Raw genomic sequence first — 16,125 nt, 5'->3', positions numbered from 1 at the left:
AATAAGCCTCTGGGCAGAAATGTGCAAAGCTGGACAGGAAGAACGCGCGTTGTGTAAAGCCCCAGAGGCGGAATAAATGCCTCCAGTTTGCAGGATGTATTTCTGCTCACTGTACTCTATTGTAGAAGCCATCCCCCAAAGGCGAGCTCTGGCTCCCAGCCCCTGCCTCCCCGCCACGCTCCCCGGGCAGGACAGGGAAGAAGCCACTGCCCGCTTCATGCCTTGTTCCTTGTGGCTGAGAAGGCATATACTGTTCCCCCGGGCGAGCCCCCCCTCCCTCTCCCGGCGTCTGTATGGACTGGTTGTTGCTGCTGCTGGAAAGGAGCTGTTCATTGATTTCTAGGGGCTGGACGCGGCTGAAGAGAGGTAGTTATTCCTGGGCGCTCCTGGCCCACGTTTTGGCTGCGATGAAGATGCTGTTGGTCCAAGTCTGGAGACAAAGGTGCGTTTGTACCTCCCTCCTGCCAAACCAGCCCCCTCTGCCCCCCGCGCCTCTTTTCTTTTTTTCTCTTTCGCTCATATTCTCGGCGTGAGCCTGCCGGAGAGACACATCTATCTCGAGGGCTGAGGGAGAGCAGCACGGAGACAGGTAGGTCCTCTCTGCTTTCACTCGTTTACGTCACTGCTGTGCACGGGGGCAGGGATGCTGGTAGAAGGACAAAGGATGGCAGATGCAGCGCCGGCGGCGCAATACAGTTTCACAAAAGAAGCGCGCCCCTTCCAGGATAAATGCATTATTTACCGAGCGCGGGCTCTGCCCGCGAGGACATACCTCTGAATTCTCTGAAAATAGCCGAGAGGATAATGATACTAGCTGTACGAAATAGTTTACATTAAAAAGTGGCAATTTGCAAGAATGGCACCTATATCACACTGTTGCATTTTAGGAGACTGGGCGTGACTGACCGATTCTCCAGTGTGATGTGAGCACGTGGACGTGTGATTCAGATGGACAACACTGGCTGTGACAGTTGAATTGGGAGCAACTTGTTAAAGAGACCACCCGGTGAATGATGTCTCCATAGGTCTCAAACCCATGATGACACCTTGAAACAAAGCAACGACCCGGAATGCAGCTCTTTGGTGGTTGCCAGAGATGCAGGGCTGGGTAAAGAGAGCACTTTATTTCTCTACACTGGGTGGTCCCTTTAAGACTGGCCTATGGATCAGAGAATATTCCAAATTTTTCACTATCCTGAAAATCCAAGCTCTGTACCTCAAATGCTGTCTTGGCGATAGGGCGTCTCATTATTGGTGGCGCTTAACGCACCTGCCAAGTTTACTCCTACAAGTAACCGTCCCTCTTTAGCTCTCAAAAGTTTCAATAAACAGTTCAGGTGGTTTGGACATTCGAGTCTTCTTTTGGCACCCAGTTTTGTAGAGAATAAATATTCTGAATGAAACGAGGATCCTGGCAAAAGGAAGCGGTGCTCATGTATAAAGAGGCAATTCACTCTGTCCTCCGTGGACGCGTTGCTGCTCTGCTGAGCACAGTGTGGTAACTGTGCCAGCCAAATAAAGGGCGGACTAATGCAGTGTGAGAGTAGCAATCACAGGGGGACGCATTTCAAGTCACAACTTTTGCAGCAATGTGGACATGAAGGTTGACAATGTCATCATATCATCATCCCAATCTATCTGTGCTGTTGTCATTTGCAATATGACGGTGTTAAATTTTTCAACACTGAGGGGGTCATGGGGAATGAATTACCTTTTATTTTACGCGTTTCAAGTGGACCCAGAGTGATTTATTTTCTGATTTGCACAATGCCCTCTCGCCCCCATGTACACAAAGAAGAACAAATATTACATGTTTAATAATGTTTAATCAATTCGCATGTGACTCATTTGGAGCGAGGGACGGTTTCTAAGCGCTCCTAACTTCGGCAGATAATGAGTTTGGGCACGAGAGGGTTAATCTATTTGGGTGAGGTCTCAGTTTTGACATGCGATCGTGTAATCATTATCTGGAGCACTTCACAGTGCTATAATGATGCTTGTAATTGACGTCAGCGGATCCCTCACACCGATGCCCAGGCTGGCTGCGGGTTACTGATGCAGGTGTTTTTAATATTCTGCAATATCGGGCGTACAGGGAGGGTACATTGTGTAGACAGCACCCACGAGGCCTCCCGACGAATGCTCAGCCTAGCCCCCACTTCCCGGTCCGGTCTGCACATAGTTAATGTGCATGTGAAGAGCGTGAGGAGTGCCAATACCTTGGAGGCAGCCCCCCCCCCCCCCCCCCCTCATCTTCTCACCACCCCACTGACATGAACAAAGAGGGGGAGAGGCGGGACACTCTTTCAATGTGCTCGGGGGAAGGCGTGGGATATATTACTCTGACACCTCCCCCCACCCTCCCATCTCAGGCAGACTGTCCTGCTCCACCCCTCAGCCTGCTGGGAGCCCTTCAGGATGGGGGCAGAGGGCAGGCACTGTCTGCCAAGGGATGGAGACATGGTGGAAGAATGAGGCCTCCGCACCAAGAAGGCCAACAGGGGAGTTACTTGCTCTTCTGCGCCTGTGGAAAAAGTGGTAAGTAACGAGCGCAGTCGATGTTTGTGTAACAATGTAAATTATTTTCTAAGATAAAATTATGATATATATGACGACACGTATACCAATTAAATAAATATATATATATATATATATATATATATATATATATATATATATATATATATATATATATATATATATATATATATACACACACATATAAATATTTTTTTTACACCGACCCTTTCTTGGATATGTTTACAGCTATCAGCATAACTGACGTTAATGTCGTAGAAAAGTTTCCCTTGTATTTTGACAAAAGCAGTATAGTTTCTGCCTTCTTTGGAAGTTTTTTCTTGAAACTTTAAAGTATGCTTGCGAGTTTCTTTGTGAGGCATCAGTACAGGCACCTTTACTAGGATGGCGCAGCTGGTCTCCACAGAGAAGGCAGTGGCTCTGCAGTCATTTTGGGGAGTTTAGTTTTAGGAGAAATATATGTTGCTATGTATATGTTTATTACTTATAACACCGAATGAGGCACTTGCAGCATCTTCCCAACAGAAACACACACGCAATGACCAATTGCAACTTCCTTGTTCATATTTCCTTCCTTTAAAATGTGTGTTAGACAAAGTATCCCTTATGTATTTTTTCTTTTTTTAATAAAAGACGAATATGTGAACTGGATACCTTAAATCCCCAAGTTGTCTTGCGCCATTGTCCACACAAATATAGGGAAGGCTTCTTATAAGTAAATGTGTTACATGAGTTTGTGCTTTAGTGGTAGTTGTAGATAGTATAACTTTAAGAGTCCTGTTATTTTTCCAGTGTCATTGTTCTGGCAGATTTATTGCCTGTATTCTTGATGTAGAATTGTGGGGGACAGGGGAGTTGACTGTCTTGACTGAAGGCAGACACCATGCTGTCTCTCCAATAAATCATTTCAAAACCCCTCAAGGAATATTGGATTTACTACAAATTTGGCTGCAATCTGAAGTGGTACCTTCTACAATGGAGTGGCACCATTTTTGTAGGATATCCTAAGACCTACGCGAGCAGTGGTGGAGAGTACTGTTTCTGGGATTAAGGACCTACTTTCTACAATACACGCTTCATAGCGCTGCCAGTAGAGAACACCTATGGATTCTTTGGTGATTTGAAGATAATTTAGGTATACCTAGGTCTTTACTATATGTGTTTTAAAAGCTGCGCGTCTTGCTCGTGAAGTTTCCCCCTTGCATTCTGTGGCGATATCTTCATGAGATTTCTTTCCAGTATTCCGAGGCGACTTCTTCACAGGACTCTATGTGGAACTACGAGATGCTATGTCAGGACATGGACGCAGCTCATCACGTCAGTATTGCCTCAACAGCACGTCCAAGGCCAGGACCCTCAACACGTCTCAACACCATTTTGGAAACAACCTAGCAACGATGCACTGTTACCCTTGTGCCTGGCTGTACAGCGCCGACACACACAGCTTCATTTCTACGTGTTTGTTCTACGCCGATGCGCACAGCTGGGTTCATGTCCTGTTAAAGCTGATTTGCCTTTCGTTGCAGGTTTTACACTAACGTCTTTGTCACAACAATACACACAACATCCTGGTTTACCGTAAGCTGTTTCTATTCATCCTGCCACTGATGCGCACAGCAGTTTTTAGTTCTTGTGAATCTACAGCAACCTTCCACATCCCTTCTTCCATGCCCTAAAAACCCCTGGACATGGCATCAGCAATACTGGCAACCACTTCTGTATCTCCTTCTTTATTACGTTCCTCATTGCCGTCCCATGGAAGCCTCGATAAACAATCTGCAGTAATATTTTTTTCCTGGTACCTGTTCAACCTGGTAATTGTAATCTTGAACGGTACAAAAGGGGGTGGTGATGGACGGAGCATCTGAATCAATCAAACACTCACACCCAGTCAAAAGATCTGGGTTTAATCCATCACCGTTCTTTAGCCCACTCTGCCACCCCAGTTCAGACATGGCTATATGCAAATCAGTCTGACCCTGTGCCTCATGGGAACAGTCCAGCCCGAACTGCCAAGCCATGTCTTCCCTGGAACGGAAACAAGCTTCCGAGGACCGGTTTCTGGCATTCCAGCCGTCTTCAGCCCGGCTTGCATGAATCCAGTGGCAAAGTGAGCAAGGGACTCACGTCTGAGCATACCCTGCCACACTTATGGCGGCCAAAAGCGGTACAAAAGGGGGTGGTGATGGACGGAGCATCTGAATCAATCAAACACTCACACCCAGTCAAAAGATCTGGGTTTAATCCATCACCGTTCTTTAGCCCACTCTGCCACCCCAGTTCAGACATGGCTATATGCAAATCAGTCTGACCCTGTGCCTCATGGGAACAGTCCAGCCCGAACTGCCAAGCCATGTCTTCCCTGGAACGGAAACAAGCTTCCGAGGACCGGTTTCTGGCATTCCAGCCGTCTTCAGCCCGGCTTGCTTGAATCCAGTGGCAAAGTGAGCAAGGGACTCACGTCTGAGCATACCCTGCCACACTTATGGCAGCCAAAAGCGGTACAAAAGGGGGTGGTGATGGACGGAGCATCTGAATCAATCAAACACTCACACCCAGTCAAAAGATCTGGGTTTAATCCATCACCGTTCTTTAGCCCACTCTGCCACCCCAGTTCAGACATGGTTATATGCAAATCAGCCTGACCCTGTGCCTCATGGGAACAGTCCAGCCCGAACTGCCAAGCCATGTCTTCCCTGGAACGGAAACAAGCTTCCGAGGACCGGTTTCTGGCATTCCAGCCGTCTTCAGCCCGGCTTGCTTGAATCCAGTGGCAAAGTGAGCAAGGGACTCACGTCTGAGCATACCCTGCCACACTTATACCAAAAGCGGTACAAAGGGGGTGGTGATGGACGGAGCATCTGAATCAATCAAATACTCACACCCAGTCAAAAGATCTGGGTTTAATCCATCACTGTTCTTTAGCCCACTCTGCCACCCAAGTTCAGACATGGCTATATGCAAATCAGTCTGACCCTGTGCCTCATGGGAACAGTCCAGCCCGAACTGCCAAGCCATGTCTTCCCTGGAACGGAAACAAGCTTCCGAGGACCGGTTTCTGGCATTCCAGCCGTCTTCAGCCCGGCTTGCTTGAATCCAGTGGCAAAGTGAGAAAGGGACTCACGTCTGAGCATACCCTGCCACACTTATGGCGGCCAAAAGCGGTACAAAAGGGGGTGGTGATGGATGGAGCATCTGAATCCATCAAACACTCAGACCCAGTCCAAAGATCTGTATTTAATCCATCACCGTTCTTTAGCCCACTCTGCCACCCCAGTTCAGACATGGCTATATGCAAATCAGTCTGACCCTGTGCCTCATGGGAACAGTCCAGCCCGAACTGCCAAGCCATGTCTTCCCTGGAACGGAAACAAGCTTCCGAGGACCGGTTTCTGGCATTCCAGCCGTCTTCAGCCGGCTTGCTTGAATCCAGTGGCAAAGTGAGAAAGGGACTCACGTCTGAGCATACCCTGCCACACTTATGGCGGCCAAAAGCGGTACAAAAGGGGGTGGTGATGGATGGAGCATCTGAATCAATCAAACACTCAGACCCAGTCCAAAGATCTGGGTTTAATCCATCACCGTTCGTTAGCCCACTCTGCCACCCCAGTTCAGACATGGCTATATGCAAATCAGTCTGACCCTGTGCCTCATGGGAACAGTCCAGCCCGAACTGCCAAGCCATGTCTTCCCTGGAACGGAAACAAGCTTCCGAGGACCGGTTTCTGGCATTCCAGCCGTCTTCAGCCCGGCTTGCTTGAATCCAGTGGCAAAGTGAGCAAGGGACTCACGTCTGAGCATACCCTGCCACACTTATGGCGGCCAAAAGCGGTACAAAAGGGGGTGGTGATGGACGGAGCATCTAAATCAATCAAACACTCACACCCAGTCAAAAGATCTGGGTTTAATCCATCACCGTTCTTTAGCCCACTCTGCCACCCCAGTTCAGACATGGCTATATGCAAATCAGTCTGACCCTGTGCCTCACGGGAACAGTCCAGCCCGAACTGCCAAGCCACGTCTTCCCTGGAACGGAAACAAGCTTCCGAGGACCGGTTTCTGGCATTCCAGCCATCTTCAGCCTGGCTTGCTTGAATCCAGTGGCAAAGTGAGCAAGGGACTCACGTCTGAGCATACCCTGCAACACTTATGGCGGCCAAAAGCGGTACAAAAGGGGGTGGTGATGGACGGAGCATCTAAATCAATCATGTCTGAACTGGGGTGGCTGGCTGACCTCGGGATCGGGTTCTGGCCATAGAACCAAGACCTATGACCTACGATACACCATTAAGGCACCAACAGACCAGAAGTAGGTATAAGGTTTTATTGGATAACAATAAGGCTCCAATTAAAGCCCTCCAATGTCATGAACCAAAAAGAAACGGGTTCTAGTCACCCAAAATAACCCACATTTCCTCACACCGTCCTCCGCATGAATGCCGGTCCTAGCACTCCCCAACGGAGGGAACTGAGCTATGTAATGGCCGACAATGCCACTCGAGCTTTGTCTGTCTGTTATCAATAGTGACCGGTAATTACCTGGTCTAACCATCCCCCGCAAGAATGCCGGTCCCGGCACTCGCCAACGAGGGGTACAGTGATACACAGTGGTCTGCAATCCCACTCTGGTACTGTGTTCCTAACTCCTGGGGTGGAGCGAGTGTCCTCTGCTCCTCAACAATGTCTAGCTGTAAGACCTGTGAAGTCCCGTGGTTAGAAGGCAGACACTACTGACGGGACGCGCAGGAGCAGCCGCTCGACTCGCGCACGATTCCCGTTAGGCTCGGCAATGGTAATCAACTGCCCCAGCTAGACCAACACCAAAGTCCCAAGGGTACTCGCGCACCGGTCCGGATGCGTAGGAGCAGCCGCTCGACTCGCGTACATCACCCGCACCACAGCACGCTTGGACTGTATGTTGAAAGGAACGCTGCTCCTTACCCCACGGCGATGTCAGGAAACGTCGGCTCCGGCTCAATAATATCCGACGCTGTTTCAGGTGGCCCCCATAGTTTTATTCCCGTCCGGGCTTGCGCATGCGCCACGCACGGCATCTCGGGATCTGTAGTTCTTCCGTGGCCGCTACTGGGAACTGTAGTTCTTTTTTCGTCCGCTATTGCGGTACATGTTGTTTGTTTTATCGCTTGCTGCTCCGTACCCCTCACGAATCATGACACCTCTTCAGATGCATTATGCTCCTCTTCTCCTTGAAGAGGAACTGTTGGTAATGTTCTAAAAACAAACGGGTTTTCTGGCCCCAAACAATGGAGACGTATGTTCTTTTTCCTCTACGTACCCATCCTATCACCATAAATAGCCTTCATGTAAGTGAGGAACTCCTCCTTCAACTTTCCCAAAGTAAAGGAGGATCCCCATTATTTTGTAAAACTTTACAGGAAGTGCAATCTGCATGTTTTTTACTACCAAAGAGTACTATGACCCCTGTTCTTTAAACAAAACAACAATGACTTGGTTCAGAACAAAATTCAATTCAGGTTATAGGCTACAGAGAACACCATGTGGCAGGTCCACACTTCTACAGGGGTTATCTCGGAATAGGATGATGGCAGAAGCTGGGCTATCCTGTAATGAGCCCTCTCGAATGGCAGCAGCAAAACTGTCAACACTGACAATTCATACGCATCACACGTTCTAGGCTCCTCAAGTCAGGTAAGCACCTTCTTTCAGCAAGGCAAGACATCAGAAGATGTAACCTCACCCCTGGGAAACTGGGTGTCAGTCAGACACCAGCCTTGGATGCACAGCAGCCCTCTAAGTACTCTGTGAAGCACTCACTTCCATGGTCGTGTAGAACTTGGTACTGTTACAAGTGGGTCAGCAGGTCCCACTTTTCTGCAATCAAAGCTGACAGGAGATGTGGGCAGTAGATCATACTACATGGAGTCTTTCTCCATAATTGAGCAGGTCCATTTGTTGACTGGCATAACTGGTAGAAATGACCAACTACTTAATTGTGGTTCATTCCAGTGTTGTACATCACCATAACATATGTATACTGACGTGGGATAGACCATCTCAACAACCTGGGATTTTCATCCATTAACCTCTTGAATGGTTTGTGATCTAGCTGCACCACAAATGTTGGACTGAAGAGATATAGCCAGAACCGTCTCAAAGCCCACACTGTGGCAAAGTATTCCTTCTAAATGGCCACCCAGTTTTTCTTTTTGGATAGTAACACATGACTAATAAAGGAAACTGGATACTTTATACCTTTCTATTTAAGTTGAGTCATTACCACTCCAACTCCATAGGATGAGGCATCCATCTGTAGATTAAAATGGTCACCGTAGTGAGGAAAGGGGGCCATGAACAAAAAAAAACTGGACTAGTGCCTGCCTGGTCGCCACCCTGCTCACCCCAGGCTGCATATAGCCATTGTCTGACCTAGGGTGGTGTGGAGTGCAAAAAAACGATGGATTTAGGCCCAGATCTTTGTACTGGGGTGAATGTAAGACATTGTTCTGCATTCTGTCCATCAACTGTGTTTTTTGCAATTTTCACCCCGAGTGGGCTGGGTATGCTCAGACGTGAGGCCCAGGCTCTCCACATCACTGGAGTCAAGCTATCCAGGCTGAAGAAGGCTGATAGCCAGAAACCGGTCCTTGGATGCTTGATTCCGGTCTAGGAAAGACATGGCTTGGTAGTTCGGGCTGGACTGTTCCCATGAGGCACAGGGTCAAGGCTGATTTGCATATAGCCATTGTCTGACCTAGGGTGGTGTGGAGTGCAAAAAAACGATGGATTTAGGCCCAGATCTTTGTACTGGGGTGAATGTAAGACATTGTTCTGCATTCTGTCCATCAACTGTGTTTTTTGCAATTTTCACCCCGAGTGGGCTGGGTATGCTCAGACCTGAGTCCCAGGCTCTCCACATCACTGGAGTCAAGCTATCCAGGCTGATGAAGGCTGATAGCCAGAAACCGGTCCTTGGATGCTTGATTCCGGTCTAGGAAAGACATGGCTTGGTAGTTCGGGCTGGACTGTTCCCATGAGGCACAGGGTCAAGACTGATTTGCAAATAGCCATTGTCTGACCTAGGGTGGTGTGGAGGGCAAAACAACGATGGATTTAGGCCCAGATCTTTGTACTGGGGTGAATGTGAGACATTGTTCTGCATTCTGTCCATCAACTGTGTTTTTTTGCAATTTTCCCCCTGAGTGGGCTGGGTATGCTCAGACGTGAGTCCCAGGCTCTCCACATCACTGGAGTCAAGCTATCCAGGCTGAAGAAGGCTGATAGCCAGAAACCGGTCCTTGGATGCTTGATTCCGGTCTAGGAAAGATATGGCTTGGTAGTTCGGGCTGGACTATTCCCATGAGGCACAGGGTCAAGGCTGATTTGCATATAGCTATTGTCTGACCTAGGGGGGTGTGGAGTGCAAAAAAACGATGGATTTAGGCCCAGATCTTTGTACTGGGGTGAATGTAAGACATTGTTCTGCATTCTGTCCATCAACTGTGTTTTTTGCAATTTTCACCCCGAGTGGGCTGGGTATGCTCAGACGTGAGTCCCAGGCTCTCCATATCACTGGAGTCAAGCTATTCAGGCTGAAGAAGGCTGATAGCCAGAAACCGGTCCTTGGATGCTTGATTCCGGTCTAGGAAAGACATGGCTTGGTAGTTCGGGCTGGACTGTTCCCATGAGGCACAGGGTCAAGGCTGATTTGCATATAGCCATTGTCTGACCTAGGGTGGTGTGGAGTGCAAATAAACAATGGTTTTAGGCCCAGATCTTTGTACCGGGGGGAATGTAAGACATTGTTCTGCATTCTGTCCATCAACTGTGTTTTTTGCAATTTTCACCCCAGGCTGGGGGCATGCAACCATTCTATTGCCCTTAATGCAAAGAATATCTTCTGTCTGCTCCCCTAGTGCCGTGGGCTGCTAAAGCACGGCACCGGACGGGGTGAAGTTGCACTTTGGAGAATGCAAAAAAAAAACAATGAAAGCAGGAGTTGGGCCTTCAACTGCCTCTTACTTTCAAACCTCGGTGCTCAATACCATTGATGTGCCCCCTCCCTCAAGAGTACAACTGGCCAGTACAATACCTCCAGGTCGAAGTTCACCGCCTGTGAGTGCAACAGCACCCTGAAGGCGGGCAGAAAGCAAGAACCTTCACAATGGCGAGAAGATCATGCTGTGTAAATATGTAGGATATAGTTGTCCAACCCTAGTTACTTCAACTTCTCTTAAAATGTAATCTTGAGGGAATTTGCAACTTGTATATATGTAACTCTTACCACTAGTATATCTAGTAGACTTATGTATTTACTACCATTCTTATGTAAGTTTAGTGTTCTTTTATGTAATTTATGTACTCTGAAGCTCTTATGAAATGCAAATGGTTCTATTGAAAAGCACTCTGACACCTTTGGGTAAAGTTTGCATTATATAAAAACACATAAATAAATAAATAGTCAGAGGCTTTCAGTACAGGTACATGGCAGAGTGCTCTCGTCACATCCTCAAAAGTTTGACACTCCTCGGAATATTTCACCATCTTGTGCTGCTTCTTGGACCATACATTTGTTAAAAGGGCCTCCATGGTCCCAAAAGTGGCTATTATGTTCCTGTAATAACCAGTGATACCTGGAAAGGTTTTCACTTGTGTCTGGATAGTGGACCTTCCCAGTCTAATACTGATTGATTCTTGACATCCAATGGGTTAATCTTTGCATTCCAGCCGTCTTCAGCCCGGCTTGCTTGAATCCAGTGGCAAAGTGAGCAAGGGACTCACGTCTGAGCATACCCTGCCACACTTATGGTAGCCAAAAGCGGTACAAAAGGGGGTGGTGATGGACGGAGCATCTGAATCAATCAAACACTCACACCCAGTCAAAAGATCTGGGTTTAATCCATCACCGTTCTTTAGCCCACTCTGCAACCCCAGTTCAGACATGGCTATATGCAAATCAGCCTGACCCTGTGCCTCATGGGAACAGTCCAGCCCGAACTGCCAAGCCATGTCTTCCCTGGAACGGAAACAATCTTCCGAGGACCGGTTTCTGGCATTCCAGCCGTCTTCAGCCCGGCTTGCTTGAATCCAGTGGCAAAGTGAGCAAGGGACTCACGTCTGAGCATACCCTGCCACACTTATACCAAAAGCGGTACAAAAGGGGGTGGTGATGGACGGAGCATCTGAATCAATCAAACACTCACACCCAGTCAAAAGATCTGGGTTTAATCCATCACCGTTCTTTAGCCCACTCTGCCACCCCAGTTCAGACATGGCTATATGCAAATCAGTCTGACCCTGTGCCTCATGGGAACAGTCCAGCCCAAACTGCCAAGCCATGTCTTCCCTGGAACGAAACAAGCTTCCGAGGACCGGTTTCTGGCATTCCAGCCGTCTTCAGCCCGGCTTGCTTGAATCCAGTGGCAAAGTGAGAAAGGGACTCACGTCTGAGCATACCCTGCCACACTTATGGCGGCCAAAAGTGGTACAAAAGGGGGTGGTGATGGATGGAGCATCTGAATCAATCAAACACTTAGACCCAGTCCAAAGATCTGGGTTTAATCCATCACCGTCCGTTAGCCCACTCTGCCACCCCAGTTCAGACATGGCTATATGCAAATCAGTCTGACCCTGTGCCTCATGGGAACAGTCCAGCCCGAACTGCCAAGCCATGTCTTCCCTGGAACGGAAACAAGCTTCCGAGGACCGGTTTCTGGCATTCCAGCCGTCTTCAGCCCGGCTTGCTTGAATCCAGTGGCAAAGTGAGCAAGGGACTCACGTCTGAGCATACCCTGCCACACTTAAGGCAGCCAAAAGCGGTACAAAAGGGGTGGTGATGGACGGAGCATCTGAATCAATCAAACACTCACACCCAGTCAAAAGATCTGGGTTTAATCCATCACCGTTCTTTAGCCCACTCTGCCACCCCAGTTCAGACATGGCTATATGCAAATCAGTCTGACCCTGTGCCTCATGGGAACAGTCCAGCCCGAACTGCCAAGCCATGTCTTCCCTGGAACGGAAACAAGCTTCCGAGGACCGGTTTCTGGCATTCCAGCCGTCTTCAGCCCGGCTTGCTTGAATCCAGTGGCAAAGTGAGCAAGGGACTCACGTCTGAGCATACCCTGCCACACTTATGGCGGCCAAAAGCGGTACAAAAGGGGGTGGTGATGGACGGAGCATCTAAATCAATCAAACACTCACACCCAGTCAAAAGATCTGGGTTTAATCCATCCCCGTTCTTTAGCCCACTCTGCCACCCCAGTTCAGACATGGCTATATGCAAATCAGTCTGACCCTGTGCCTCATGGGAACAGTCCAGCCCGAACTGCCAAGCCACGTCTTCCCTGGAACGGAAACAAGCTTCCGAGGACCGGTTTCTGGCATTCCAGCCGTCTTCAGCCTGGCTTGCTTGAATCCAGTGGCAAAGTGAGCAAGGGACTCACGTATGAGCATACCCTGCCACACTTATGGCGGCCAAAAGCGGTACAAAAGGGGGTGGTGATGGACGGAGCATCTGAATCAATCATGTCTGAACTGGGGTGGCTGGCTGACCTCGGGATCGGGTTCTGGCCATAGAACCAAGACCTATAACCTACGATACACCATTAAGGCACCAACAGACCAGAAGTAGGTATAAGGCTTTATTGGATAACAATAAGGCTCCAATTAAAGCCCTCCAATGTCATGAACCAAAAAGAAACGGGTTCTAGTCACCCAAAATAACCCACATTTCCTCACACCGTCCTCCGCATGAATGCCGGTCCTGGCACTCCCCAACGGAGGGAACTGAGCTATGTAATGGCCGACAATGCCACTCGAGCTTTGTCTGTCTGTTATCAATAGTGACCGGTAATTACCTGGTCTAACCATCCCCCGCAAGAATGCCGGTCCCGGCACTCGCCAACGAGGGGTACAGTGATACACAGTGGTCTGCAATCCCACTCTGGTACTGTGTTCCTAACTCCTGGGGTGGAGCGAGTGTCCTCTGCTCCTCAACAATGTCTAGCTGTAGGACCTGTGAAGTCCCGTGGTTAGAAGGCAGACACTACTGACGGGACGCGCAGGAGCAGCCGCTCGACTCGCGCACGATTCCCGTTAGGCTCGGCAATGGTAATCAACTGCCCCAGCTAGACCAACACCAAAGACCCAAGGGTACTCGCGCACCGGTCCGGATGCGTAGGAGCAGCCGCTCGACTCGCGTACATCACCCGCACCACAGCACGCTTGGACTGTATGTTGAAAGGAACGCTGCTCCTTACCCCACGGCGATGTCAGGAAACGTCGGCTCCGGCTCAATAATATCCGACGCTGTTTCAGGTGGCCCCCATAGTTTTATTCCCGTCCGGGCTTGCGCATGCGCCACGCACGGCATCTCGGGATCTGTAGTTCTTCCGTGGCCGCTACTGGGAATTGTAGTTCTTTTTTCGTCCGCTATTGCGGTACATGTTGTTTGTTTTACCGCTTGCTGCTCCGTACCCCTCACGAATCATGACACCTCTTCAGATGCATTATGCTCCTCTTCTCCTTGAAGAGGAACTGTTGGTAATGTTCTAAAAACAAACGGGTTTTCTGGCCCCAAACAATGGAGACGTATGTTCTTTTTCCTCTACGTACCCATCCTATCACCATAAATAGCCTTCATGTAAGTGAGGAACTCCTCCTTCAACTTTCCCAAAGTAAAGGAGGATCCCCTTTATTTTGTAAAACTTTACAGGAAGTGCAAACTGCATGTTTTTTACTACCAAAGAGTACTATGACCCCTGTTCTTTAAACAAAACAACAATGACTTGGTTCAGAACAAAATTCAATTCAGGTTATAGGCTACAGAGAACACCATGTGGCAGGTCCACACTTCTACAGGGGTTATCTCGGAATAGGATGATGGCAGAAGCTGGGCTATCCTGTAATGAGCCCTCTCGAATGGCAGCTGCAAAACTGTCAACACTGACAATTCATACGCATCACACGTTCTAGGCTCCTCAAGTCAGGTAAGCACCTTCTTTCAGCAAGGCAAGACATCAGAAGATGTAACCTCACCCCTGGGAAACTGGGTGTCAGTCAGACACCAGCCTTGGATGCACAGCAGCCCTCTAAGTACTCTGTGAAGCACTCACTTCCATGGTCGTGGAGAACTTGGTACTGTTACAAGTGGGTCAGCAGGTCCCACTTTTCTGCAATCAAAGCTGACAGGAGATGTGGGCAGTAGATCATACTACATGGAGTCTTTCTCCATAATTGAGCAGGTCCATTTGTTGACTGGCATAACTGGTAGAAATGACCAACTACTTAATTGTGGTTCATTCCAGTGTTGTACATCACCATAACATATGTATACTGACGTGGGATAGACCATCTCAACAACCTGGGATTTTCATCCATTAACCTCTTGAATGGTTTGTGATCTAGCTGCACCACAAATGTTGGACTGAAGAGATATAGCAAGAACCGTCTCAAAGCCCACACTGTGGCAAAGTATTCCTTCTAAATGGCCACCCAGTTTTTCTTTTTGGATAGTAACACATGACTAATAAAGGAAACTGGATACTTTATACCTTTCTATTTAAGTTGAGTCATTACCACTCCAACTCCATAGGATGAGGCATCCATCTGTAGATTAAAATGGTCACCGTAGTGAGGAAAGGGGGCCATAAACAAAAAAAACTGGACTAGTGCCTGCCTGGTCGCCACCCTGCTCACCCCAGGCTGCATATAGCCATTGTCTGACCTAGGGTGGTGTGGAGTGCAAAAAAACGATGGATTTAGGCCCAGATCTTTGTACTGGGGTGAATGTAAGACATTGTTCTGCATTCTGTCCATCAACTGTGTTTTTTGCAATTTTCACCCCGAGTGGGCTGGGTATGCTCAGACGTGAGGCCCAGGCTCTCCACATCACTGGAGTCAAGCTATCCAGGCTGAAGAAGGCTGATAGCCAGAAACCGGTCCTTGGATGCTTGATTCCGGTCTAGAAAAGACATGGCTTGGTAGTTCGGGCTGGACTGTTCCCATGAGGCACAGGGTCAAGGCTGATTTGCATATAGCCATTGTCTGACCTAGGGTGGTGTGGAGTGCAAAAAAACGATGGATTTAGGCCCAGATCTTTGTACTGGGGTGAATGTAAGACATTGTTCTGCATTCTGTCCATCAACTGTGTTTTTTGCAATTTTCACCCCGAGTGGGCTGGGTATGCTCAGACCTGTGTCCCAGGCTCTCCACATCACTGGAGTCAAGCTATCCAGGCTGATGAAGGCTGATAGCCAGAAACCGGTCCTTGGATGCTTGATTCCGGTCTAGGAAAGACATGGCTTGGTAGTTCGGGCTGGACTGTTCCCATGAGGCTTCAGGGTCAAGACTGATTTGCAAATAGCCATTGTCTGACCTAGGGTGGTGTGGAGGGCAAAACAACGATGGATTTAGGCCCAGATCTTTGTACTGGGGTGAATGTGAGACATTGTTCTGCATTCTGTCCATCAACTGTGTTTTTTTGCAATTTTCCCCCTGAGTGGGCTGGGTATGCTCAGACGTGAGTCCCAGGCTCTCCACATCACTGGAGTCAAGCTATTCAGGCTGAAGAAGGCTGATAGCCAGAAACCGGTCCTTGGATGCTTG

The 16,125-nt window shown here is 48.7% G+C and overlaps 1 protein-coding gene across 3 annotated transcripts in view; it reads left to right on the top strand.

The window, feature by feature from the left end:
- Positions 1-316: 316 nt before the first annotated feature.
- Positions 317-16,125, top strand: part of SCRG1 (stimulator of chondrogenesis 1) — a 101,271-nt gene continuing 85,462 nt past the window's right edge. Inside the window, exon 1 of one of the 3 annotated variants that reach the window (XM_086962441.1) lies at positions 317-442. Coding sequence is in view for 1 of the 3 variants with exons in the window: in XM_086962438.1 (XP_086818564.1) it covers positions 2,472-2,538 (67 nt within the window). In the remaining 2 variants the exon portion in view is untranslated. Of the gene's footprint in view, positions 443-469; positions 590-2,372; positions 2,539-16,125 lie in introns of those variants that run through there. The other 2 variants (XM_086962440.1, XM_086962438.1) reach the window with 2 other exon arrangements.

The sequence above is a fragment of the Lissotriton vulgaris genome, chromosome 3_1 (genome assembly GCF_964263255.1).
Source record: "Lissotriton vulgaris chromosome 3_1, aLisVul1.2, whole genome shotgun sequence".
Lineage (NCBI taxonomy): Eukaryota > Metazoa > Chordata > Amphibia > Caudata > Salamandridae > Lissotriton > Lissotriton vulgaris.
This window is presented reverse-complemented; position numbering and strand designations above follow the sequence as displayed.